The sequence below is a fragment of the Dasypus novemcinctus genome, chromosome 9 (assembly GCF_030445035.2).
Source record: "Dasypus novemcinctus isolate mDasNov1 chromosome 9, mDasNov1.1.hap2, whole genome shotgun sequence".
NCBI lineage: Eukaryota > Metazoa > Chordata > Mammalia > Cingulata > Dasypodidae > Dasypus > Dasypus novemcinctus.
Window position 1 is genome coordinate 76,973,575 of NC_080681.1, and position 27,612 is coordinate 77,001,186.

General features: G+C 36.6%; 1 protein-coding gene across 1 annotated transcript in view; it reads left to right on the top strand.

Annotated features, from left to right (window-relative positions):
• Nucleotides 1-27,612, top strand: part of USP24 (ubiquitin specific peptidase 24) — a 149,374-nt gene that overhangs the window by 54,933 nt on the left and 66,829 nt on the right. The window contains exons 10-30 of the mRNA XM_058303514.1: nt 221-379; nt 1,545-1,659; nt 1,957-2,060; nt 3,627-3,734; nt 3,927-4,022; nt 4,136-4,297; nt 4,501-4,548; nt 12,637-12,744; nt 13,404-13,553; nt 14,687-14,818; nt 15,602-15,713; nt 17,859-17,935; nt 19,436-19,576; nt 19,759-19,812; nt 20,810-20,925; nt 23,295-23,361; nt 23,495-23,605; nt 24,321-24,419; nt 24,519-24,692; nt 26,987-27,072; nt 27,236-27,329. Of these exons, the coding sequence (XP_058159497.1) occupies nt 221-379; nt 1,545-1,659; nt 1,957-2,060; nt 3,627-3,734; nt 3,927-4,022; nt 4,136-4,297; nt 4,501-4,548; nt 12,637-12,744; nt 13,404-13,553; nt 14,687-14,818; nt 15,602-15,713; nt 17,859-17,935; nt 19,436-19,576; nt 19,759-19,812; nt 20,810-20,925; nt 23,295-23,361; nt 23,495-23,605; nt 24,321-24,419; nt 24,519-24,692; nt 26,987-27,072; nt 27,236-27,329 (2,313 nt within the window). The remainder of the gene's footprint in view (nt 1-220; nt 380-1,544; nt 1,660-1,956; nt 2,061-3,626; nt 3,735-3,926; nt 4,023-4,135; nt 4,298-4,500; nt 4,549-12,636; nt 12,745-13,403; nt 13,554-14,686; nt 14,819-15,601; nt 15,714-17,858; nt 17,936-19,435; nt 19,577-19,758; nt 19,813-20,809; nt 20,926-23,294; nt 23,362-23,494; nt 23,606-24,320; nt 24,420-24,518; nt 24,693-26,986; nt 27,073-27,235; nt 27,330-27,612) is intronic.

Consider the following 27,612-nt stretch of genomic DNA (forward strand, 5'->3'; position numbering starts at 1 on the left):
ATTTTTCACAGGACCCCCTTCCCTTTCCTTTGCTGTTCAACCATATGCTAACTTTGGTTTAGAAGGAAATGTAGCTGGTCAGAGAGACTATCGGATACCATCGGGCCATTGTTATTGAAAATGCCCTGTGTCCTTTATCCTTTATTACTGTGTGTTGGAAGAATTAGACTCAAGCTGTTTTTACAATTCTTTTTTTTTTTAATTTTTTTTTATTTAAAAGAGATTGGTTAGCATCCCTGAGCTCTTGTCTGCCATTAAGTTACTTTGCATGCGCTTCCAACCGGATCTGGTAACAGTTGTGGATGACCTGCGACTAGATATCCTGCTTCGCATGCTGAAGTCACCACATTTTAGCGCCAAAATGAATTCCCTCAAAGAAGTAAGTTTTCTAGAAGATTTAAAGCACAGATACTTAAAGTTCTGCTAGAACTTGTGGGTTATCAGTACTATGCATACATAAAAGCATTGATGTTTTGTGTGTGAAAAATAACCAGTTATTATAATTTCTTCAGAGTTCTATCTTGAGTTATACTGGTATACCAAATGTAAGCCATCTTTTTTATATGTATTGCATTCAAAATTCTTTGAAATAATTGAAATATTTAGTGTTTTTTTGTGGAATTTCCTAGAAAATAATCCTTTGGAATATACAGTTTGGGATTTTTTTGCCCTAAGGAACCAATTCTTGTTATATTATTACAGATGTGGGTTTCCTTAATATTCTAACTGGGATTGAGACAAAAACAAAATGACTACAACTGTGATACTCTGGTCAAGATGATGAAAACAATTTCCTGGGGCTTTTTAAATTTTATATCAGCCCACACAAATGACATAGTTGGTTTGGGTGAGTGAGAAATAAAGCCAGTATAGTTCAGTCATATAATTCTAGTTATTTTTCCTTCAGTTTTGTATTAATTAGGATTCTTCATTGCAAGTGAAATAAATTCTTCTTGAACCATCGCAGGCCGAAGGGGAAATTTGTTGGAGGGATTAAGGATTCTGGACTATTTCACATAAAGGAAGGACTGAATAGCCAAACCATGGAGGGGCAATGGGAACAGCTCTTATTTGAGACCTGACTGCTTCAGGGACTCTGAGCAAGTCTGGTCTCTACTTTTCTGAGCATGTTGGCCTCGTTCTCTCTCTTCCTGCTGGGCGGCATCTTTGTTATAAGAGAGATCCTGGCCATTACTAACTCCCACGTTTCACATCCTGCAGTTCTCATCACCAGAGAGGGTCTGACACTTTTTCTCTGGTCCCAAGTTCAGATTTTGGAGGAAGTGCCCAGATGGTAGTTTGGGTCAGACATTCCTCTTTGCTGTAGTCAGTAATGGCCCAGGCATGAGAACTGTAAGAACGTGGCTCCATGTTCCTTTTAAAGAAACATCACAAATAGTAGCCTAACTTCTATCAACCAGCCTTTAATAGGTTTTGGCTAATTATGGAACCACATTGTAGGCACTGTAAAAATAGTGGATTATATATGTGTTTGATTATGCATATTTGCATTAGATTCAGTGACAATAATCCTGTCTTTTTAGGTTACCAAACTAATAGAAGATAGCACTTTATCCAAATCTGTGAAGAATGCAATAGATACAGACAGATTATTAGATTGGCTAGTTGAGAACTCAGTTTTGTCAATTGCATTGGAAGGTAAGTTGCTTTAAATTCTTTTTTTTTTTTCAGTAGGTACCGGGGATTGAATTTTGTACATAGGAAGCAGGCACTCAAACCACTAAGCTACACCCTCTCCCCTAAAAGTATTTTTAATTGCCTAATACATAGTTATAAATAATATATTTTTATATAAAAAGGAACAAAATTGTCTCTTTGACTGCATTAGCCTTTAAATAATCTTATTGCAAGTTACTGTTGCTTTGAATTAGTAGTATTATATTTAGAGAGTCAGTGTTCACCGTCTCTCTTCCTTGCTGCTGTTTCTTCTATTAGGCAACATAGACCAAGCACAATACTGTGATCGTATAAAAGGAATTATTGAACTCTTGGGCAGTAAATTGTCTTTAGATGAGCTCACTAAAATTTGGAAGATACAGGTAAGTTGATCAGAATTATTTTTACCTTTTTTTTTTTTTGACATTTTTGGATTACTATGGAACTATTGTGGTTAGTAATGGAAGAAATTGTAGCACTGATGTGGAGAAAGTGGCCACGTTAGCTGCTGAGGGTAGGGAGAGGAAAGAAGAGATGTGATGTGGGGGGCATTTTCAGGACTTGGAGTTGTCCTGGGTGGTGCTGCAGGGACAGATGCTGAACATTGTATGTCCTGCCATGGCCCCTGGGTGGAGTGGGGGAAAGTGTAAACTACAATGTAAACCATTATCCATGTGGTGTAGCAGTGTTCCAAAATGTATTCACCAAATGCAGTGAATGTGCCATGATGATGAAAGGGGTTGTTGATGAGGGAGGTGGGGGATATATGGGGACCTCTTATATTTTTTGAATGTAACATTTTTTTAAAAATAGAGGAAAAATAAAAGGCATATGGCCAAAGTAACAGATAGTATGAAGGGAAATTAAGACAGTAGATTCAAAGGACATGAGTGATTGAGAGAATAGGTTTTAAAGTCAGGGAACCTCAGATTGGTACCATCACCACCAAGCCTTCTGGAATCATTCCTTGCTACACCAAATGCCTGTACCTGAAACTACTGACTGCACCTAAACCAGAAATATTCTTCCTTCTTCCTGCCTTCTATTCACCCAGAAGCGCCTCTCATTGGCAAAACATAATTGGAAGATAGCTGGCGAAAAAGCTAAGGAAAATATAGTTTGCAGGCTCACAGCCCAGCAGTACAGAGCACACAATAGAAGGTTAGGTGTGGGTCTGTGAGTAAACAGTCCCAGGTCTAATTTTGCTTTCCATGTCTTGGACTTGGTTGTGTACCTTATAATTTTATTTAGTGAGTACAAGTTTTGAGCCCACCTAAGTTTGATGTTTAGAGATCGTGATATTTATATTGTATATCCCTACTATATCCTGTGAAGTGCTCTGTGTACAAAGTAAATACTGAAGAAATACTTGTACTAAAGAATCTAAAAATGTTCCGTCATTCAAGTCTCTCACACAGTAAAATGTGAGGCACAAAGGTGCCCTGATTGAGGTTATAAAGTGAATTTCAACCTTATTAGGTCTACATCTCCGAAGCAGAGACTTTCTGCATATGAGATAAATAAATATTAATTGAAGTCAGGAAATAACCAAGAGCAAAGTAAGAAATGAGGCAGGTAATACTCTAAACTAAGGCCTTCAAGATCATTTATAAAATAACAGAAGTTAAGTTTGTCTTGTATTTTAGTTAGGATTTTTTTAGCTAGTTGAAAATATTTTATTCTTCTTTTAAAATGAATATGTCAGGTGGAGACCTTGATTCTCATTGCTTTTTTTTAAATAGAAATAATGCTGTTAGGAATTTCAATAAGGCAACTGATAACCATTAATAATGGTTGCTTCATTTAGTCTTTCCAATATTATAATGCACATACATTCTTATTAGACTGGAATCCATTGATCTGTGTCATTTTTTTGCTTTGACTTCTATAGATTGCCAGGGGCAGGACTTAAGTGTCACTAAACAGTTTTTCAATGTCTCCTCTTCCAGTCAGGACAATCATCTACTGTGATTGAAAATATTCATACTATTATTGCTGCAGCAGCTGTGAAATTTAACTCCGATCAGCTTAATCATTTGTTTGTTCTCATTCAGAAGGTATGTTTAGTCAAACTGTTTACTTTTAAATTTTCCTAAAATAAGCTTCTTTTGCATTCTCCCCCTTCCATATTAGTAGGGTTTGAATATATTCTTTTTACTTTGTTAAATTCTTTCAGCTCAAATTTAGCTTTTTGCATATTTTACCAGCTTTGTAAAATTGGATTGTGTCATTTATTTTCCGTTCTCTAGAGCTGGGAGATTGAGAGTGATAGAGTAAGACAGAAACTCTTGAGCCTGATAGGACGAATAGGCCGGGAAGCTCGCTTTGAGACCACTTCTGGAAAGGCAAGAGAATCAAATGAATTTTTCTAGCTACAGATATTTAAAGCTAAATTTAAAGATATTTAAAGATATTTATTTGCATGTTGGCTGGCTCACCATATGTGATGTCATTGTAGGTCTTAGATGTACTCTGGGAACTGGCTCATCTTCCAACCCTGCCCAGTAGCCTCATTCAGCAAGCCTTGGAGGAGCACCTGACTATCCTTAGTGATGCGTATGCAGTGAAAGAAGCAATCAAGAGGAGCTACATCATCAAGTGCATAGAAGATATTAAAAGGGTTGGTTTCGTCTTTGGTCTAATTTTATTATCATAAGGCAACAGTATTACCTGAGTAACTACAGACTCTTAATTTTCTTCCCTTTTTATGTAAATTAAACTAAATGACCTATCTGGAAATTCTATACTTATAGTCTAAGATTAGGAAATTATAGGTACTGCTTTTACCAAGTCACTTATATTTCTTTTAACATGAATTTTCAGCCTGGAGAATGGTCAAGTTTGGAAAAAAACAAGAAGGATGGATTCAAGGTAAGAATTTTCAGGTGGAACCAACTTCAAGGTATACTAGTTTAATAATTCCCCTTAGTAAATTGCATCATGATATCAAAATATTTTATGTTAGTGTTTCTTAATAATGTTCATAAACAAACTCCATGTATAAATATTTGTTTATGACCTAGGCTTTATTATTTAAAGCTCGGGTAGTTATTGACTGTTAGAGATAAAAAGGAAAATTGACAGCACATCCAAAAGTGGTTTTATTATACTATCATCATAGAAGACCTTCAGGTTGATTTTTCTTTTTAAGTTAAATCCAAAGTATGCACAACTTTGAAAAGTACAGTTGATTCTAAATAAATGCGTGCCCATTGAGGGAAAGATAGTGGTACATTATCAGAGTAAGAGAGGGAGAAAGAGAGGGAAAATGCGTTATTTCAGTGCTGGCACAAAGTCATTTTTCAGGTTCTTGATTCAGACCTGTTCCTAAAGTCATTCCTTAAGCAGTTATTGAGTGTCTGTTGCTGGGGCTGCTGGGATAGTGATAGCAAGAGGGTCGGGTGGGTGCTGTGGAAGCCCTGCCCTTTGGAGTCCGGCTCCACGTTGCTGCAGATGTTATGACTGTCCTTTGAAATGATAATTAGCAGAGGAAGCAACACGATTGGGGATCTCTGAGAGGGAATGATCTGAGTGGTCTGCTTAGGGGAGCATGCCTCCACTGCTGCAGCAGCCCTCAGCAGAGCGGCATCCTCCTTCCAACTAGGCCCTAAGTCTGCCCCAACCAAACCGAAAGCCTAGGTGTGAGGAGCCTTCATTTTCTAAATTTCATTTTATTTTTTGACTCAAGCAAAGTTTTTGGTAAAATAGCTAGGGACTTAGGAATTTCATTGGTAAACAGTTTCCTTGGTTTTCATTATGTATTTCTTTAAAGGATCTTGAATACTGCTAGGTCATTTTCATTGGTGTTTTCAGAGACTCTCTTTCCTCCTAAAAGGCTTTGGTGACTGTAAAAGTTTGATATGAATTCCAAAATAGATATTGGATTATGTTTGTATACCGGTCTGTACCTGGGCGTGATTAAATTATGATTAGGGCTTTGATTGGACCACATCAGTAGGGTGTTGAGTCCCTACCCTTTGGTGGGTGGGGACTTACAGATAAAAGACATGGCAAAGGACAGAGTTGGGGATTTTGATGTTGGAATTTTGATGTTGAAGTTTGATGCTAGAGTCTTGTGCTGGAGCCCTTGGGAAGTAAGCCCCAGAAAGAGAGGAAATGTGAGCCTGGAAAGAAGTAAGCCCTAGGAAGAGAGGAAACCTGAGCCCAGAGAGAAGCAAGACCTGAGAAGAGAGGAACCCAGGAAGCTTGAACCCTGGCAGACATCAGCAGCCATCTTGCTCCAACACGTGGAAATAGGTTTTAGTGAAGGAAGTAACTTATGCTTTATGGCCTGGTATCTGTAAGCTCCTGTCCCAAGTAAGTACCCTTTATAAATGCCAACAGACTTCTGGTATTTTGCATCAGCACACCTTTGGCTGACTAATACAGAATTTGGTACCGGAGAGTTGGGAAGTGCTTTGGCAATTACCAAAATGCTGAAATGGTTTTATAAATGGATAAGGGGTATTTTTTTGGAAGAATTGTGAAATGCTTGATGGAAAGGCCTAGATCACTTTGAAGAGACTTTTTATGATGCCGTAGATGTAAAAGATGAAACTATTATTGGAAACTGGAGGAAAGACAATCCATGTTTTAAAGTTGCAGAGAACTTAGCAAGATTAACACCTGGTGTTTTATGGAAGGCAGAATTTAAAAATGGCAAGCCTGGGCATTTAGCTAAAGAAATTTCCAAAGTAAACGTGGAGAACGCTGCTTGGCTTCTGCTTGCAGCTTATAGCAAAATGCTAGATGAGAGATATACTGAGGGCAGACTGAACTGTTAGGCACAAAGAAAACAGAAGCTGATTCTGGGAATTCCAAGCCTCTGGAAAACAAGCTGCCAGATGCAAGTGCCCCATTGGAGGACTTAACTAAACTTGGAACTTGTAAATCAGGATTGAAGATGCAGTTATCCAGGAGAGACTTGTGGAAAGTCTTACTGTCTGATGGCTTGGACCCCTGCTTCTTGCATGCTAAACAAAGCTTTTTGAGCTGTATGAATAAAACTACTGTCAGCTTGGACTAAAAGGACATGGAGAGGAGAGATTGAAGGAGAAACAACTTTAAGAGGAAAGCCATGGAAGCTGAGATCTAGAATTAAGACATTACCTTGGGCGAAGAGAGAAACTTGACCATGTGTCAGAGAGGGTAAGTTTACCCCAGCAGTTGAAGAGAGTGGATGTTCCCACCTGATGTTCAGGGAGAGTTTTGCCACCCCAGGGTTCAGAGAGGGTAGAGAACATTCCTCAAGGATTTGGCCTGTTAAAGTCAGTACCCCATATGTCTGGGAAGGGTGCACCTATCCCCCATGGATTAGGAAAGGCCAGGTGGTCAACTCGTTTCTCTGAGAGGGTTGAACCTTTATGTCAAAGGTTAGGGAGGATGTTGCCTTCATTTCACTGTACTAGGGGAGTTAAGTCTCTAACCCAAAGATTGGGTAAGATGTGGCAATCTCTTTGAGAGTGAGGTCTGGAGCTTGGTTGACACCCAGATGCTTAATGAGGGTGGAATAAAGAAAATGACCATTGGGCAAGCCTGTGGAAAGGTTGGTTCCCAAAAGGCCCCAAGGAGAAGAAACCATTGTCTTAAGAATGACTCTCAAACTTTGAAATTGAGCAGAGGATGCCCTGCAGGTTCACTGACCTGTGGAGGACCCATGACTCATGTTTCCCCCCAGTTTCTTCTTATTGCAATGAAAATGTTTATCCTTATCTGTCCATTTGTGTATTGGAAGTAGATGAATTTTTTTGTAAGTTTCAGAGGTCTGTAGCAGATGGAACTTTGCCCCAAGACCAACTGTATTTCTTTAAATTAATTGTGATATGATTTAGTACTTGCATTGTTACTGATTTTTTTGGTTTTTTTTTTAATATTGTAATATCTTTTTGAATTCAGAGGGTGGAGTGTAGCAGTTTGCTATAGTTATGAATTCTAAAAATAGATACAGGATTATGTTTGTAAACCGGTCTGTACCTGGGTGTGATTAAATTATGATTAGGGCTTTGATTGGGCCACACCAGTAGGGTGTTGAGTCCCCACCCTTTGGTGAGTGGGTACTCACAGATAAAAGACATGGCAAAGGACAGAGTTGGGAATTTTGAGTTTTGATGTTGGAGTTTGATGCTGGAGTCCTGAGCTAGAGCCCCAGGAAGTAAGCACACCAAGGAAAAAGAAACAAACCCTGGGAAGCAAGGAAATGTAAGCCTGGAAAGAAACAAGCCCTGGGAAGAGAGGAACCCAGGAAGCCTGAACCCTGGCAGACATTGGCAGCCATCTTGCTCCAACACATGGAAGTAGACTTCGGTGAGGGAAGTAACTTATGCTTTATGGCCTGGTAACTGTAAACTTCTACCCAAATAAATAACCTTTATAAAAGCCAACAGACTTCTGGTATTTTGCATTAGCATCTCTTTGGCTGACTAATGCAGTGACATAATGGGTGTTTATTTTCTTTAGTTATACTTGGTCATAAAGTTTAGTGTTGACTCTGTAAGAACTTTGTGTTTTATGTTTCTGACATTGAAAATTTGATGGAATTTTCTACACATAACCTAGCCTTAGAGATTTTAAAAGTCATTCACAAACTGGAATGGATAATGCTCATGTTATGAGAAATTATTTCTTTAATTGAACAACCTTGCTCTCTTTCTACTCAGATGCAGTTCGAATTTTTCCAGTTTTCTCAATTCAGTGATTCAGATAATTTAGCAGTTTATGTCTTTATGATTGAAATTCATCCAGAGTTTTTGAAGGAGTTTAGATCTTAAGAGGAAAAAAAACAGGTAGCTATGTAAAAATGGTCTTTTCTTCTCCGCAACAGACACGTTTCTTTATAGATATAAAGGTCGCAGCTGTGAAGGGGCTTGCCCTCCCTCCAGAGAGAAATGACTTTAGAAACCAGAAAATCCTTTCTGACCTTCTCTGTTTCTTCCCTGTTACAGCTAAGCATTACTTAGCTCTTCTAGCCAGTAGCATCACTGCATCTTTATTGCTTCTCTCTGCAGTCACTTTATTCATGTCTGTTGTTTTAAAACAAAACTTCTCAAAAAGTAACAGGGTAATTTTTGGAGTCATTTTGAGAGTCTTGAAAGGAATATTCTTCCCTTTTCATTCCCCCACTGCTCCCAGTAAAGAAATTCTGGTGTACCATTATTTCATTCCTAATAATATCTTGAATTTATATAGTACTTTTCAGTTTACTAAGTGCTTTCACAAATATTCTCATGAAGTACATACACATTGCTGAGGGGGGCAGTAGGAGATCAAAGCCCCCTGGATATGACTCCAGGCAGGGGGGTAAATTATATACTGCCACTAAAGGTGTTTTTCTATGCTATGCCCTTTCCTGCCAGGCAGCAAGGTGGGCTGACTGGGGATTATGTCTCCCTGCCAGGCTACACAGAAACTAAGCAAAGGGTAAGACAAGATCACCCACCTCTTATTCCCCTCCCACCCTCAGCACCTCTTTCCCCCAACTGATTCCCCTTCCCTCTGCTTTTGACACTCTTAAAATTCCCAAGTTCCACTGTTGTGTTCAGAAGTTCTGACCTTTATTTCTGTAGCTTCTGCCAGGATACCCTTGGCTCCCTTGGCCCTCTTTCCTTTGCTTCCTTTATACCTTCCACTGTCTACCCCAACCCTTTCCCCTCTTATTTCACTACTTTTTCCCCTTTATTTAAGAACTTTAAATGTCTCATCCAAAAAGAATTACTAAATCAAAGAAAAAATGTATCCAGTTAGCAGTGTTTGCATATTCCTTAAGTCATTATCTTAAGGCCTCCTGGCGTAGGTCCTGACAGACTTTCAGGAAATGGTGGTTCCCTTCCTCTTACTTCACCCTATAAGGACACTAAAAACATGACTTATCCGTAGTCAAGTGGCCTCAACTTGCCAAAACACGTAATTGAAGGTAAAAGTAGCGATACAGTCTCAGTGATGAAAGTGGTTAGTACAGGAGGAAATACCTTTTAAATTTTTTGCTTTGGTTCTAGGTAGATGACTAGGTCTGGAAAAACAAGACAGGTGAGGAAGTGGGCGTAGTTAGCTTTGAGAAGAGAAAACTTGAGAAGGAATATGAAAGTTTTCTTCAGATATTTAAAGGATTGTTACTCTTTATGTCTCCTAAGAAGTTAGGGGAGGCATGTTTCAATATGATAGATAGATCAAAGGACTTTCTGTGAGAACAGTCTGATAATAGAATACACTACCTCCTGAGGTAGCGAGTTCCTTATCACTGGAAATATTAAGTCAGTCATTTAGCAAAGACACATAAGGGGGATGTAGGCATAGGTTTGCAGGCTCAGCCAGCTGACTAAGGTTTCATCTAACTTTAAGAGTCTAAATTGGACATCCCATTAACTCCTTCTTATGAAACCTCAACTCTGTGACATTATCAGATATGTTCATTTTAATTGTTCACCAAAGTCTTTTGCCGTTTTATAATTGGAGAAGAGTAATTAAAAGTTTTATAATGTCATATATAATGTCATAGATAAAGTGGAATAAATAACATCTTTCCTGTTTTGCTAAACTTTAGAGAGACTATATCAGAAATAATTCTTAAATTCCAATTTTTTTTGCTTTTTAATTTTATTGTATGATGAGTTACCTGCAAAGGATCATTTTCAGTGTTCAATAAAAATATTCTAACCATAATCAACTTAACTGGTCATAATGATACTTTTACTGCTAAAGGGTTTATATTCATATCCTAATTTTTGTAATCCTTTCAGGAGGGTGTCAGTTTAAGTCTAGAGTTTTCATTATTGCCATTTTGCAATTTTTATATTTTAGTAGAATTATTCTAGCTAGTCTCGCAAGTAGTTGGCCTTTAATATACACCTTATTTCTCTGATTCTAAGATGCCAGTGATTGCAGCCTGCATCACAGATTTAGTAAGTTTTCAGAGAAGAAAAAAAATTGTATATTTTGTTTATCTACCAACAATAGCTTATGTTATCTGTATGACTGCATACCGTTCTTAGAGCCACAATCAGAATTTGAATCTAAGCCTCCTCACCAGTCATGTGCAGGTTCATTTTGGCATACTGTTTTTCATTATCTAAAGTTGTACTTTTGACTTCTGAAATCTTTTAAGATTGGCTATATAATTTCGAGGCATGTTGAAGAATAGAGGGTTTTTTTTTTCTTTTTAAGGTGCCAGGACCAGGGATTGAACCCGGGGCCTTGTAAGCGGGAAGCCGGCTCTCAACTGCTGAGCCACATTGGCAACCTGAGTTGGTTTTTTCATTTGTTTGCTTGTTGTTGTTTTTTTTGGAGTCGCGGGGGACCGAATGCAGGACCTCCCATGTGGGAAGCAGGAGCTCAACTGCTTGAGCCACATCTGCTCCCCGAGAATAGTTTTGTGTGCTTCTCTTTCATAAAGCTCAATCTTCTTTTTCCTTAATTGAGTTTTATATACTCTTTAATTAAGTTGTAACTTTGGACAGAGAGACATTTAATACCTGAGTGTTACAGCCCTTCACAGGATATGAGTCTGTCACTTTCTCCTGGCATTGAAAAATTCTTTACTCTGAGACTGTTGGCAGTTTTTTTGCTTTTAATTGCACTGACAGACATGGCAGGCCAGTCAGTGCTGCATCATAGGGTTTTCTTTTTTATTACAATTTCAATACAAATTAGTGCTCCAAATTCAAGTTAAAAGCCCATCCTTGTTTGGCACTACCTATACCAAATAACAACTGAATTGACAGGTAGACAGACAAACAAATACATTTATATATACAGCTCTCTCTATATATACAACTTATGTATGCAGCTAAGTTTGCATAAACTCAGGCAAGGACAGCTACATCAAAATTTGCTCTTACACATGCATGGTGGCTGATAAGTTTCTTGTGGCATAATTATAAGAAGCATCAATTTCATAAATTCTATAAAGCCTATGTCTTAGAATCCAGGAAATACAGTATTTGCTGATTTATTGGATATTTTCCTCAAGGCAAGGAAAGCAGTATTGTTTTGGCATATTTAGTAGTAGGATACTTTTTTTCTGCAGAAGACAAAAAGTTTTTTCCTCTAGAGAACTCTTCATTTTATGGAGTAATTTGACAAAACAAGAAGGCTTTTTATAAAACTCAGCATTTAAATGCTAAGGACTTAAATTTTACCAATGTTTGATTAGAGACATAATAATCAATTGATTAATAGTATTTAGTCTGAAATTCTTACCAAATTTTATAATGAAATATAGTATAAAATTGCATCATTTGAAAGATACTGTTTACTAAAAAGCAGATCTCTTTGTAAAGACTCTTGTATGAACCTCAGACTTTCAGATCTATACTCTAAAGATCTGGATTATCATCTCTACCAGTTTCAGAAATAACACATTTGAAAGTGTTTTGAAAAGTGTAAAGTACTGTAGAGTGTAAAAGGGCTATAGTAATTAATAAAAATAGAATTACCTATTAATAAATTATTTTAAGTAGGAAATGCAAACAGGTCATGAATAGTTTCTTAAACATTTAGACTACTATTGATGTCTTAATCGTATCATTAGTAGCTTAATCATATAATCAGAGAAAGCTATATTTTGGTGCCATTTTACTTAGCCAGTTCAGTATTAGCAAAATTTAGCCTTTATCATCAATTTATTTTATTTATGTCAACATCTCTTAGCAGCCTATGCTACTTAATCTATCCTCTGAAGTTGCTAATTCCTTGTTGTCTGTTTTTGCTTAAGCATCCCTATATATAAACTGTCGTTTCATATCCACTCTTGTTTGCAGTTCCTGACCTTAGGAAATTGCATGCAGAATAAGAAGTTGGACACTGAATTATGAGTGCATGGAGATAAGCTATAATTGAGTGATGTGAAGAGAAAAATAATAGAATATGTAATAAAACCTGATTGACCAGGACATTTTTTTATAGCTAATAAAGATAGTCTGCCATTTATTTCTAAATTTAATTAACATAACTTCTTTTTAACTCTAGTCATCTCAGCTTAATAATCCCCAGTTTGTATGGGTGGTACCAGCTTTGCGCCAGCTCCATGAAATCACCCGCTCATTTATAAAACAGACCTATCAAAAGCAAGACAAGGTAAGAGTGTGGCTATATTTGATTATTACCCAATTATTTGGTTAATCTTTTATAATAACAAAACATAAGACTAAACTGCTGAATTTTATAGTCACTGATTTACTTTTTTATGGTCTTTAGAATAATTCACTTACATTATTTAATAATTTTCAGTTTAAACATCATTCTGCTTCCATTTCTATGCTTTTCTTTTGGCATACTCCTGATTCATTTCCTTCTTATTTCTTTAATTTATTGAAACGATTAAACCAGTTTTCAGACATTAAAATGTTTTAGAAATATGATTGAAAAGATTCAAAAGCTTATTTTACATTGTAAAAAGATTAATTTGCTTAAGGAGTTAATGCTTTCTTAGTGTAATAGACAGGGAGAATGATCTGGAAAAGCATATAGAAAAGTGAAATAGTTTGAAAGACTTTTTCCTCTAACAAGAAAAAAGGAATCTCCTTTAGAAGCAAAAAATAAGCAGAGTAGTAAATGGTATATAATAAATATACATACTAGATTGGTTCTGTTTACTTTTAACTAGAAAATATAAGTGAGGAAATTCTTGTGTTTGCTAACCGTCACCTAGCAATACATCTAAAATAGAAGTTTATATTACTAAGAGAAAAATTGTAAATTCTCATCCCAATTTTCTGTTTGTTGTTTTTGACAAGAGCATTATTCAAGACTTGAAGAAAAATTTTGAAATAGTCAAATTGGTGACGGGAAGTTTGATAGCTTGTCATCGACTTGCAGCTGCCATGGCTGGCCCTGGAGGCTTAACGGGTTGCACGCTAGTGGATGGCCGATACACTTACCGGGAGGTATCAGGCATTGTGTTTCTGTTTCATGACTTTCAGCATTCATTTGACCATTTTGCACTTGATTTATAAAAATAATATTTGTTGGTTGTCACACTAAAGTGTAGCATGAGTTATCTTAGTGATGGAACAGTTCTGTAACTTGACTGTAATTACTTTAAAACAAAAGTTCAGAAAAATATTTGTGGGTAAATCTTTCTATAAATCACCTATGAATTATGTATGATAAACTACTTTTCTTTATCTTTGATCTGAAATAATGCTCAGTAAGTCTGTGGATAATGAGTTTCGTTTTCAAGTCAATTGATTAGTAATATTGTTTTTATTATTTTATTTATTTTAATATATATATTTTTAAATGCCTAGGTTACATAGATACTACATAAAAATGTAGGGAATTCCCATATACCCCACTCCCATACTTTCCCACACTAACAACGTCCCTCATTAGTATGGCACACCTGTTATTTTGGAGCATTGCCACTAAGTATGGATTATAGTTTACATTATAGTTTAAATTCTCTCCCACACATTTTTGTAAATTATGGCAATATATATCATGGCCTGTATCCTTTACTGCAACATCACTTTGGGCGATTCCAATGTCGAAAATGCCACCATATTACACCTATTTTTTTTTAAAGATACTTATTACATGAATGTTACATAATATAGGGGATTCCACATAATAAATATTTTATCCACAAATATAGAGGATTCTCGCTCCCCACACCTCCGACATCAACAGCATCCTTCGTTAGTGTGGTACATTCATTGTAATTAATTAGTAATTGTTTTTAGAAATTAGAAAAATTGCAATTGATTAATAATATTGTTTTTAAAAATTAGAAGAAAATCTTTAATTAAGGCTCACAAGTTGTGAGTTTATTGTGTTTTACTTTGAGATTCTGAAATTATATTTTATTGGCATCTAAAATCAACTGATTTACAGTAACTTAATATCTACATTATATTCTCACGTTGTAAACAGATTTCTCATTTATTGCACCCTCAGTTTTATGAAAAATCATTTATTAAAAGTTCTTAAATTTTAAACTTGTGTCTTATAACCAAATTTTGCTTTTAACTATGAATGCCTGGAGTTAACAACTAATTAGCATTATTTCTTTTTGCAGTATTTAGAGGCACATCTAAAATTTCTGGCATTTTTCTTGCAAGAAGCTACTCTGTATCTAGGTTGGAATCGTGCCAAGGAAATCTGGGAATGTCTTGTGACTGGCCAGGATGTTTGTGAATTAGATAGAGAGGTAAGAAAATAGTATTGTAGATACAGTGAGACAGAAATGGAATTCACATATTTTTACATTTTTTGCATGTGTCGATGCTTTTCAATTTACCTAAGCAAATACACTAATAGGCCAGGAGTTATAAGTGGTAAAAGAATGTTTTATATGATATTTATCCATTGTATAAATAAGTACAAGCATTCTTTGGTAATTTTGATACCATTCAAGATAAAATAGAAAATTCAGCCAACTGAGTACAGCTAAAGAACTCCAGTTATATCTTTTTAATTTCCTCCCCCCCCCCCATAAGACTAGTATGTAATTGCCTACAGACTCTGAGTACCTGTTGTAACACCAAAGAAGAAGAACCTAGAAAATGTTCTTAAAATATCATTAGTGAGCTAAAAATAGATTAGAACAGGAATAGAACCCCTGCCTTAGTGTTTTCTGTCAGTGAATTTCTGTTTCCTCATCTCATTTTACAGAACAATGTTAACTATTTCATAGGATTGTTGAAAGAATTAAATATGTGACATTGCCTAGCACAGTGCCTGGCACATGGTAAGGTTTAATAAATGTTAATGGAAAATCCCAAATACAAAATTAAAAGAAAAGTATGAGCATTTATTTTGCTTGTCTAAGGGGAAAAGATTCCAAGCATTTCATTTCAGTTTTAAGTGGTGTTTTGGCAATATAAATTTTTGAAGTATCCACAATAATTTATCTTTACCTTCCCAATTTGGAATATCCATTTGTCTCTGAAATGGGTTTTAGTTATAGTGTAATGTTTATCTTAACCCACAGATGTGTTTTGAATGGTTTACAAAAGGGCAGCATGATCTTGAGAGTGATGTTCAGCAGCAACTCTTCAAGGAGAAAATTCTTAAATTGGAGTCATATGAAATCACTATGAATGGTAGGAAAAAGCTTAAAGTCATTTAAATTATTTTTTTATTTAAATTAAGAAACCTTATTCTTCCATTTTCTTCTAATCCCACTTGTCAGAAACAACAGTTTGGAATGTATAAAAAAACACATCTATATATAAATATACATTAATATATATACACAAATTCCTTCTTACATAAATGATATCTTAAATTTTAAATTGTGTGGCTTGAGGGAAGCAGATGTGGCTCAAGTGGTAAGGCCTCTTCCTACTATATGGGAGGACCCGGGTTCGATCCCTGGAGCCTCCTGATGAAAAAGAAGAAGAGAAAGCGTGCCTGTGTGGTAAGCCACTGTCCACGTGATGAGCCAAGTGAAAACATGGTGGGCCAAATGCCCATGCGAGTGCCCACATGGTGAGCCAAGTGCCTGCATGGGGAGCCGAGTGCCCATATGGTGAGGTGAGTGCCTGCGCAGTGAGCCAAGTGCCCATGTGAGTACCCACGAAGTGAGCCTGTGCCTGCGTGGCCAGCAAAGTGCCCGTGCAGCAAGCCAAGTGCCCATGTGGTGAGCCAGTGCCTGCGCAAGTGAGTCATGCAGCATGATGATGACACAACAAAAGAGAGATGAAGGGGAGTGTCAAGGTGAAGCACAGCAGAGACCAGGAACTAAGGTGGCTCATTTGACAGGAAACCTCTCTCTACATCAAAGGTCCCTAGAATCAAATCCTGAAGGAGAAAGATGAGAAGAGAAGACAAAAAAGAGAAATAGATGCAGAAGATCACACAGAGAATGGGCACAGGCAGCAAAAACAACAGGGGGTGAGGAGAGGAAGGAGAAAAAAAAGAATAAATAAATAAATTGTATGGCTTCATAGTTCAAACTGTCTTTTTATAAAATTACTTAGTACAAAAATGATTTATTAAGGTAAAAAATTGTCAAAATATAGAAATATTTTTAAATTGAGATAAAATTCACGTATGAAATTTCACCTTTTTAAAGTATACAATTCATTAGTTTTCAGTTTTTCCACAAAGTTATACATTCATCACCACTGTCTAATTTCAAACATTTTTGTTACCCCGTAAAGAAATCCCATACTCATTGCAGTCACTCCCCATTCTCCCAGCCTCTGGCAACCACTAATACACTTTCTGTCTCTGTGGATTAGCCTATTTTGGATATTTCATATAAATTTCAAATTCTGTCTTTTTATGTCTTGCTTATTTCACTTAACATGTTATCTTCAAGGTTCGTCCATGTTGTAATGTTTATCAGTACTTCATTCCTTTTCATGGCTGAACAGTATTTCATTGTATGAATATACCTGCTTATTGTTTATCTGTTCATCAGTTGATGGACATTTTGGTTTTCACTTTTTGACTGTTAATAATGCTTCTGTGAATATTTGGTACAAGTTTTTGTGTGGACACAGATTTTCGTTTTTCTTGGGTATAAACCTAGCAGTGGAATTTGTGGGTTATATGATAACTCTATCTTTACCATTCTGAGGAACTACAAGACAAAATTTCCTAGCATCTGTACCATTTTACTTTCCCAGCAGGAATTATGAGGGCTCCAATTTCTCTACATTGTCACCAACACTTGATATTACCTGTCCTTATTACAGCCATCCTAGTGAGTGTGAAGTGGTATCTTGTGGTTTTGATTTGCATATCCCTGATGGCTAATGATGGCTAATGATGATGAAGATATAAAAATTGACCATTTTTATATCTTCTTTTAAGAAATGTCTATTCAGATCCTTTGCCCATTTTTTAATTGGGTTATTTGTCTTCATTATTGAACTGAATGAGTTCTATATATAGTCTGGATATAAGTTCCTTAGCAGAGATATGATTTGCAAAAATTTTCTCCCATTTCTTAGTTGTTTTTACTACCTGATACTGCCCTTTGAAGCGCACATGTTTTTAATTTTGATGAAGTCCAGTTTATGGGTTTTTTTTTTTCTTTTGTTGCTTGTGCTTTTGGTATCATACCTAAGAAATCATTTCCTAGTCTAAGTTCATGACATTTAATACCTGTTTTCTTCCAAGAGTTTTGTAGTTTTAGGTCTTATATGCAGGTCTTTGTTTTACTTTGAGTTTTTTATTTTTTAATCATTTGTGTTACTTGAAATGCACAGATTTTATCTGATGTTCTATAATTTCAGGTTTTAACTTATTTAAGACTTTTTTTGAAAATGTGAATCTCTGTGATCATCGATTGAAAAGACAAGGAGCTCAGTTGGTAAGTACATTATTCTCAAATTTAGATATTCAAATCTAAATAATTTGGGTCTTATAAAATTTGATATTCAGCAAAACACATGTTACAAATGAAAGAAAACACATATTCTTTAGAGACTGGGTATCTCTTTGACTGATTCTGCATTGAAGTTGGAGCTTCTCTTAGGCAGGGCTTCTTAACCTTTTTTGTTCCGCAGACCCCTTTGCCAATTAGTGCAAACCACGGACTCCTCTCAGAATGTAGTGGCAGATAGTTCTATGGCACTCGACATCGGCATATCTTTAAATTAAAATTTAGTATTATTCAAAATTACATTTGACAACTTTACAGTTAACCTAACAATGTTCAGCATCTGTTCAAACGGTCATTTATAGCAAACATTCAGAAATTCGAGTTTTCCCACAGTGTCATAAAACCATCTCCGCCATCCTTACAACCTTTTTGCAGGCTGTTATCCACTGCACTCAGAACATGCTACATCAAAATAAAAATATACTAAGTCCACACTATACTGCATATTATTTAATAAATATATCACACCTTCACTAACATGTCTGTACAAGAATAATGTTTTTTAAGGTTTCAGTTCAAGCTCACCTACCCCCTGAAATCTTCCCATGGACTCCTGGTTAAGAAACGCTGTCTTTGGGTGTAATGCCAGGCTCACTTTCCAGCATGGCTATGCCTCAACATTTGCCTAGGAGAACACAAGTGACTTTTCTTTTTTTTTCCTTTTTTTTTTTTTCACAAGTGACTTTTCAATCCCTCTCTTTCCTTCTTGCTGATCTTGGGAAAGCCAATGGCCTGCTGTGGCCAAGTGAATGTAGAGTAGGGCCATTTCCATTTAAGCTTCCAAATCCTCAGATCCAACGTCTTAATTCTGGGATGGTAATGGCAACAATCTCGCATGAAAAAGTTAGGAATAGACAATTCAGCAAGGCAGTGAGGCTCTCTGCAATGTTTGATTATATTTACATATGTACTTTTAAAAAGAAAGGCAGAAAAGAGCTATTTATCTAATATGTTTCATTCACAGCCTGGCTCCTTAGGGTGGTAAGATTTTTTACAAGATGTAAGCCCTGGATCCTTTCATTTCTAACTGAGCTTTGGCAAGACCAGGCTTAGTAATCACTTCCAGCTTGATTCCATTTCCTTGTGAAGAAAAGTTCATGAAGAAAATGCCTCTGTCATGCCTGTGCTATTTCTGCTTTAATAGCCTTTCTGGATGGATGTCCAGCTTGAGTTTAGGGATGTCTGGAGAAAATTGTTTTTTTATCTGTCCTGGTTCACATGAAGGTTGCTCAGTCTTTCTGTGGTTGGTTATTTTTTTGTTTTAAAGCTCCATGTCAATAAAACAGTGTTTTCATATGTAGATGGCTTTTTAGCATTCTTCATTCATGTTGAACTTAATGGTTGTGGATTCATGATGTAACAGAAAATAATTGTCTCTAATTTTGTGACTTCAATGTACTATATAATCTAATTTTTTCTTTTGAACAGTATGTAGAAAAGCTGGAATTGATAGGAATGGATTTCATTTGGAAAATAGCTATGGAATCACCTGATGAAGAAATTGCCAATGAAGCTATTCAGTTAATCATAAACTATAGTTACATTAATCTGAATCCTAGGTTAAAGAAGGTGGGTATATAAGGAAAGAAATTAATCATTTACAGAAAAAAGCAGAAAATTATGTATTTTTTAAATTGTGATCCTTGGCATATTTAAAAATTGCCACTTTTTTCTTATGTTTTGTCCTTAGTAATAATTCAAACAAAATAACAAAATACTAATTTTAATTTCCATATACCTCTTACTTTCAGGATTCAGTATCGTTACATAAGAAATTCATTGCCGATTGCTACACAAGATTAGAAGTGAGTAACAAATTTTATTTCACCTGGTTTTGGGATAAAGGTTTGACTTTTTCCTTTTATAATTTTATTTTAAGATAGTATATAATATATAATGTTGATTTTTGTGTCTGGGTCCAATTGAAGAATTTGTAAACAGCCCCGTATTATGGCATAGGGAACAGATATTTGCCTTGATGCCCCCAATTTAGAAGTGTACTTTATGGGAAATCTCTCTTCTTCCTTCCCACTTTTTTGGGTATAGAAACTGTATTCAGTAAACAGGTCTATTATATATTCTAAATTTCTAATTGATTCTTTCTCCCCTTTTACTTTTTCTGTATTTAACTTTTATACAAATACTTGCTACTTTGCCTAGCCTTTCCCAGGTTTCAGCTAGTTTATATCATAAATGCTCTTAAAGGCATAAGCAGTAGTAGATGGATTTGGCTGTCTTTATACTTTAGAAGCCTGCTGTGTAATACTATCTCCTATGTATTTCCAATGCATTATTTCCAGCATAAGAGATAAAGTATTAAACACTCATTTTCTTTCTTAATTTGTCCTTATTTAAGCTAAATAATATTCTGAAAGCATAAAATGCTACTGGCCCAAAATGTGTATAAGTTAAACTTTCTGGTGATGAATATGTGCTGGAATCTGTACAGGATTTCCCAAGTTATCTGTGACTTCCATCCAAATGTATTATAGTAAAAAAAAAAAAATTTTTAAATATTAAGTACCCCTAAATGAAGCACATCATTCAAATATTAAATATGTGTAGAACAATAGTTTTCATTTGGGACTCTTTTACCAGACATTTGGCAGTGTCTGGAGACATTTTCGGTTGTCACACCTTGGGAGTGGTTGCTACAGGCATCTAGTATAGAAGCTGGAGATGCTGCTGAAGGTCTTAGAATATGCAGGACTGTCCCCTACAACAAAAAGTTAATGTGGCCCGAAATGTCAGTAGATCTGAGTCTGAGAAACTGATGTAGAATGATTATTGCTTATTCTATAGGCAGCCAGTTCCGCACTTGGTGGCCCCACTCTAACACATGCTGTGACCAGAGCCACAAAAATGCTTACCGCAACTGCCATGCCAACCGTTGCAACATCGGTTCAGTCTCCATATAGGTAAGTAATTGCTGAATGAAAACAAATACTCACACAGTGCATAAACATATGTCAATTTTTTAAAATAATAGCTATCCTTTTTTTCCTTTGGAGATCTCTCAATTATTGATTTCTTCATTTTATGTCATAACTTTTGCAAACGGCCGTATACCCTGGGAATTTAGTGTGTTCCTCATCATACACCCCCAAGTCTGTGTTTTTTTTAAGATCTATAGGTCATCAGAACTACCCCAAATATTGCTCTGCCCCTACCCTTCTTTCTAATGGACAAGTCTTATTATTGTTTTGTTTTGTTTTTAATCCCTCTTTATAAACTGATTTATATTTACATTCTATATAAATAGACTCATACAGTATTTGTCCTTTTGTATCTGACTTGCCTCACTCAACATAATGTCCTCCAGGTTCTTCCATGTTGTCATATGCTTTACAACTCCATTTCTTCTTACAGCTGCATAATATTCCATCGTGTGAGTACACCAGAGTTTATCCATTCATCGGTTGATGGACAGCTGGGTTGAGTCATTTAATTTTCCTGGGTAACATATATAGCCTACTTTTCAGGAATAAAGACACTCATTTTCCTAAAAGTATTGTTTTTCATGTTTGAGATATTTACTTGTTTAGACATATCTAACATTTTTCTCCATGAATAGTCAAAACCAGGACATTAGAATAAGCAATATGAAGTGTATGTTGATTAGTTAAAATTGTGACCCATAATATAAGCATCATCCATTTAAATATTATTTATTTGAAATTTTTAGCAAGAACTTTTTCCCCAAATATTTGTGTTAAAATCTTAAACTGACACTTTTTTAAAAATTAATTTACTGAAATATATCACCCACACACAAATGTACACTGACACAGTCTTTTAATCACATTGCTATGTTTAGTTGTTTGCAAATATTATCGGTGAAATCCGACTTCAGTATTTGCTTTAATTCTTTGATATAGTAAAGTGAAACAATATTTAGGAACATTAGAGTGACCAACTTACTTGTGGGCTTTTATCAGCCTTCCATTACCAGTGAGCAACCCCGAATCAGTGATGTTCAGTAACCTTGGCCAGAACGCAAGGGAAAAGCTCGCTTTCTCTGGCTCACTCTGCTGCCCTCTAGTGAGGGTCTTTCTCAGCTCTTGGAATTAACCCTTTTTTAAAGTTTTCCATTTACAATTGGAGATACTCCTTCTTTTCTTTTCAAATATTTCCTTTGAAATGGAATCAAAACAGTAGCCTTGCTCACATTCTTCATCTTTTTTTAAAATGAGTTGAGTACTGTGTAGCTGTAATTTATTAATGAAAGAAGCCAATAAACCTTGACCTTTTTGGACCTCATTTTAATATGGCAGAAAGTGATTGTAGAGTCAGTTCGTGTTGTAAACACTAACATAGACTTTTACATTCCCACATTCTTAGAATTGTAACTCAAATAGACTTTAATTAAGAATGTATATTTAGAATTCTTAATTACATGTTTGTAAGATATAGCCCATCTCCGTGACTATATATTTATCTCCCCTTCCCTTCCCCCCACCCGGGTTGTCTGTTCTCTGTATCTGTTTGCTGCGTCTTCTTTGTCCGCTTCTGTTGTTGTCAGGGGCAGGGGAATCTGTTTCTTTTTGTTATGTCATCTTGTTGTGTCAGCTCTCCATGTGTGCAGCACCACTCCTGGGCAGGCTGCACTTTCTTTCACACTTGGCGGCTCTCCTTACAGGGCGCAATTCTTGTGCGTGGGGCCCCTCTACACAGGGGACACCCTTATGTAGCATGGCACTCCTCGCGCGCATCAGCACTGCACATGGGCCAGCTCCACACGGGTCAAGGAGGCCCGGGGCTTGAACCGCGGACCTCCCATGTGGTAGACGGACGCCCTAACCACTGGGCCAAGTCCACCGCCAATTTGTGGTATTCTTATGGTTTGCATTTGTTTCCTAATTTTCAGGCAACTCAGGTTTTTGTCAGATTCCATGTGTTCCCCAGAACTATGTGGCATATTTTAGTTACAAGATAGGAGAATCAAGCTTACTGATTGTTCTTTCTTTGTGTATTGATGAACAAATAGGCCTGGAGACCCAGGTCCTCTATTTATGGGATGGCTATTTTTAAACAGAAGAAGAAAGTAAAGGGAAGGAAAGGAAATGTGGGGAGGGGCAGCCTTCTCTTCCTTATCCCATCTGTACACTACAGCTCGAACCTGTTTGAACTACCCTCTTGGGTGAAAGGGAAGTTTAGTCTTTGTAAATTTTAGTCTTAGGTCTGTGAATGCTAACTGTTATTATGGTTTTGAAGAAACAGACTGAAATTGAGCTCTAGTCAGCAATTCATTTAAAATAAGTTAAAAAAAAATTTTTTTAATCCGTAGATCCACTAAACTTGTAATCATTGAGAGATTGCTGCTTCTGGCAGAACGTTATGTAATCACTATAGAGGTAAGCCTGTCCTCTTTTTAAAGCTACTTCATTCAGAATATTCCTAGACTAAATGTGTTAGATGTATATTTTTAAGATGTTTAACAGTGGCCCTGTGTATCTGACTTGCTTGATTTATTCTGTCTTCCTTAAGGATTTTTACTCTGTTCCACGAACTATTCTACCTCATGGTGCCTCATTTCATGGACATCTTTTAACTCTTAATGTTACCTATGAATCTACCAAAGATACCTTCACTGTAGAGGTAGGTTTACATTAAACTCTGCAGCCATTTCCATATTGTCTTGTTATTTTCATAAGAAGAGTGTTGCTTGAGATAGCTGCATGAATATTCTAAAAGCTGTTTGGCAAACAAATAGACTAAATATCTGAAATGAAAGGACATTGATAGAGTACAAGCTGATACATAAGTAAATATACAAAGAATAAATAAGAATAAAGCAGGATAAATTGGTAGGGAGTGATGAATATGCATGAAATACATTCTTGATCAAGATGAACAGAGAAAATCTCTTTAAGGTGGTAACATTTGAGCAAAGACTTGAATGATCTGATGGCCTGGAAGAAGTACATTCCAAGCAAAGTTACCAAGTTACCAAGTTGCCAAGGCCCTGAGGAGGGGGCTTGCCTGACATGTTGAGTGACAAGCAAAAGTGGCTACAGTGACTGGAGCACTGTAAGAAAGGGCAGGAGTGGGAGACAGTGCAGTGGGAGGTCCCAGAGGCCCTGAGAAGGACTTGAGTGTGATGGGGAGGGATTGGAGTATGACATAGAACTTCTATTTACAGCCCAAAGGAAGCCTCACAAGGGCACAGATTCTTGTCTTTGGGATCTCTGCTCCATACCCAGCTTACCCAGCTTCTAGAGTAGTGCCCAGTACATAGGAGAGGCTCACTGCCGGTTGTTTAATGAACGAATAAATGAATTAACTCAAGACAGTATTTAATTTTGTTTTACAGGCTCACAGTAATGAAACCATAGGGAGTGTCCGGTGGAAGATAGCTAAGCAGTTGTGCTCTCCCGTGGATAATATACAGATATTTACAAATGATAGTCTGGTGGGTTTAAATAAACAGTTTATAGTATTTTAACCTGATAATAATACTTTCCTCTTCCCTTCCCCCTTACTAATTAAGAAATTTTGTCACTTTTTGCAGCTGACAGTGAATAAAGATCAAAAACTACTCCACCAGCTGGGCTTTTCTGATGAACAAGTCCTTACAGTAAAGACGTCTGGCAGCGGGACCCCTTCTGGGAGCTCAGCAGATTCCTCAACCAGCTCCAGCAGTAGCAGCAGTGGAGTTTTCAGTTCATCATATGTCATGGAGCAGGTACCGAGTGATAGATTTCAATTTAAAAGCAAGAATTTAGCAGTCATTTTCTTTTTGCCTTCAGCCCCTGTAGATCTGGATGATTATGTGTGTCGTTTACTCTCAGACAAGTTTTGACTCTTCAGAATTGTATCACTGAGAAATGCTGGCATTCCGTTGGGAAAAAAAGATGTATAATTTATCAGTCTTCTAAATCTGAGAACATTCTGTCTGGCTATCACTGCTTCTCTCATTTATCTTTCTTCATTGATTCTTTGATTTTCCTTCTCTACTGGGTCATTCCTATTAGCACTCAAACATGCTATGTTATTTCTCCCATTTTTTTTAATAAAGAAAAAACACACAACTCTTTCTTTACCCCAATTCCACCTTCAGTTATTTCCCCATTCTCTCATTCCCAAATCACAAAGCTAATTGAAAGAGTATTGTAAAATCAGTGTTTCTAATTTCCTTTTGCCATTCTGTCTTGACCTACTGCAGTTAGGTTCTTTTTCAAGTTAATCTGTTGCCTTCATCTCTCAATACTCATTTTGCTTGGCATTTCAGCAGCATTTGATACATATGATCTCTTTCTTCCGAAGTACATTTTTCACTTGACTTTTAGCACTTGCCTTTCTTCTTTCCTCTCTGGCCGGCCCTGTTTTTGTCTCCTTTGCTGTTTCCTCCTCATCTCCCTTAAGGCTCTACGAAGGAGTTCCCCAACCCAGTTCTTGGACTCTCCTCTATCATATGTCCTCATTTCCTTTGTAATCTTATCTAGCTTTGAGCCTTAAATATTTTCCACACCTTGATAACTCCAGCTGGAGCCTGAACTTGAGATGGAGGAATCCATCTACTTATTCAACATCTCTTCTTTAAATGTCTGATAGGCATCCCCATCCTAACGTACCCAAAACTGAGCTCCTTATACCCACTGCTTCGCCTCCACCTCAGACCTCCTCATCCTCAGTCTTACCCTATCTCAGTTAATGGTATCCCCTTTCTTTCTAGTTGCTTATGCCAAAATCTTTGGTATTATCCTTGGGTTCTTTCTTTCTCTCACACTTGTATCCCTCAACACACCTTGGCTCAATATTTCAGATACATCCAGAATCTGGCTACTTTTCTCTACTTTCACACCAGTCCAGGTAACCGTCATCCCCCACCTGGACTGTGTCACTGGGATTCTAACTGGTGCCACACCTTCTGCCCTTGAACCAGTTTCGTCTTTTCTCCACATAATAGCCAGCAGCCCATGATCTTATTAAATACAAATCAAATCATGGCACTTCTTGGTCCAAATGCTCCAATGACCCTTTGTCTCAGAATAAGAGCTAGAGTCTTTATTGGGCCGCACAGTGCCTACCTAGCCTGCCGCTCTATGACTTCTTTAGCTTGTCTCAGAGCTCTGAGCTCATCTCTTACGACCTTCCTTTCACTCACACCTCCCCAGCCACACTGTGGCTTCCATCATTGTCCTCAAACACCGTCGAACCCATGCATTTGCTCTTTCCTCTGACTAGAGGATGCTCTTTCACAATAGCCAGATAGCTCACTCTCCCTTTCTTCAGCTTTTATTTGATTGTTACTGTCTCAGTGAAGCCTCCTTTAGCAACCTTGTCTAAATTTTCAAACCACATCCCTACCTGTGTGCTTCTCATTTCCTTTCCCTACTTCACTTTCTTCAACACTGCTTTTTAAATTCTTATTTATTACCTGTCTCCCCCAGTAAAATATAAACGCCATGAGTGCTTTTTTTCCTTTTGCCTCATATCCCCAGTACCTAAAACAGTACCAAAAACATAGTAGATACCCATTCAGTATTTGTTGAATGAATTCATGCATCAACTGATCAGTTTATTTATTTTGTACCTTCTCTGTATCAGGAACTAAGTTTGGCACCAGGGATACAAAGTCAAAAAGGTTTATTCTGCTCTTCAGGCTTTTATAGCCCAGAGAATTGAAGCAAAGGAATACCAGACCTTATGAAAAGAAAAAATATTTAAGAGACATAGTTTTTTCCCCAGGGTCATTATATATATGTCTTTTATTTAATTCCAAATGTAAGATCTTTGTGTGACTGTCTTTTTTAACTTACAGACCATAACCTTGCTATAATATCAAAAACCTCTCTTCAGGTTTGGTATCAATACTGTGTGCTTTTAAGTAACTAAACTTACATGAGCACTGTGCTCCCTCAAGCTTTGTAGTGGCCAGTCTTTCAGAACTAGTTTTTTTAGTGTTTGTCAGTTTGATGAAAAAAGGAGAAAATTATTTTGGGAATTTTTGTTTATACTTTGCTTTTTTTCCTGCAGGAGAAATCCCTCCCTGGTGTTGTGATGGCACTTGTATGTAATGTATTTGACATGCTTTACCAGCTTGCCAATCTCGAGGAGCCAAGGTAAATATAAATGTTTACAAAGCTTGAAAGAGAGAAAGTTTCTGAGATGATGGAACCTAGTAACTTTTCACATGAAATACGCTTTGCTTCACATTCCTTACTAAATGACTTTGTTAGTGAAACTTTGACTTAGGTGAAAAAACATATATTTGAAATTTTTCAGGATAACTCTACGAGTACGAAAGCTTCTGCTCTTGATACCCACTGATCCAGCCATTCAGGAAGCCCTTGATCAACTAGATTCTTTAGGAAGAAAGGTATGAATATCTTGGATAGTTACTTAACTGGCATGAAAATTTTATATGATGATTGAATGAAAATACATCCTAAAATCAAATTAAGGCCATGTGGTACCGTCTTTCCCATAAAAATTTATCCACTTGTTGGTTTTTAAACTGTTTAGCTAGAGTCAATAATGTCTTCAAATTTTAGAACTGGAAGAAACTTTATTATCATCAACTTCTAACCTCCTCAAATCATATATTAGGAAACCAAAGCCAAGCAAGAAATAACTTGACCAGAGTCAGACTTCAGTTCCGA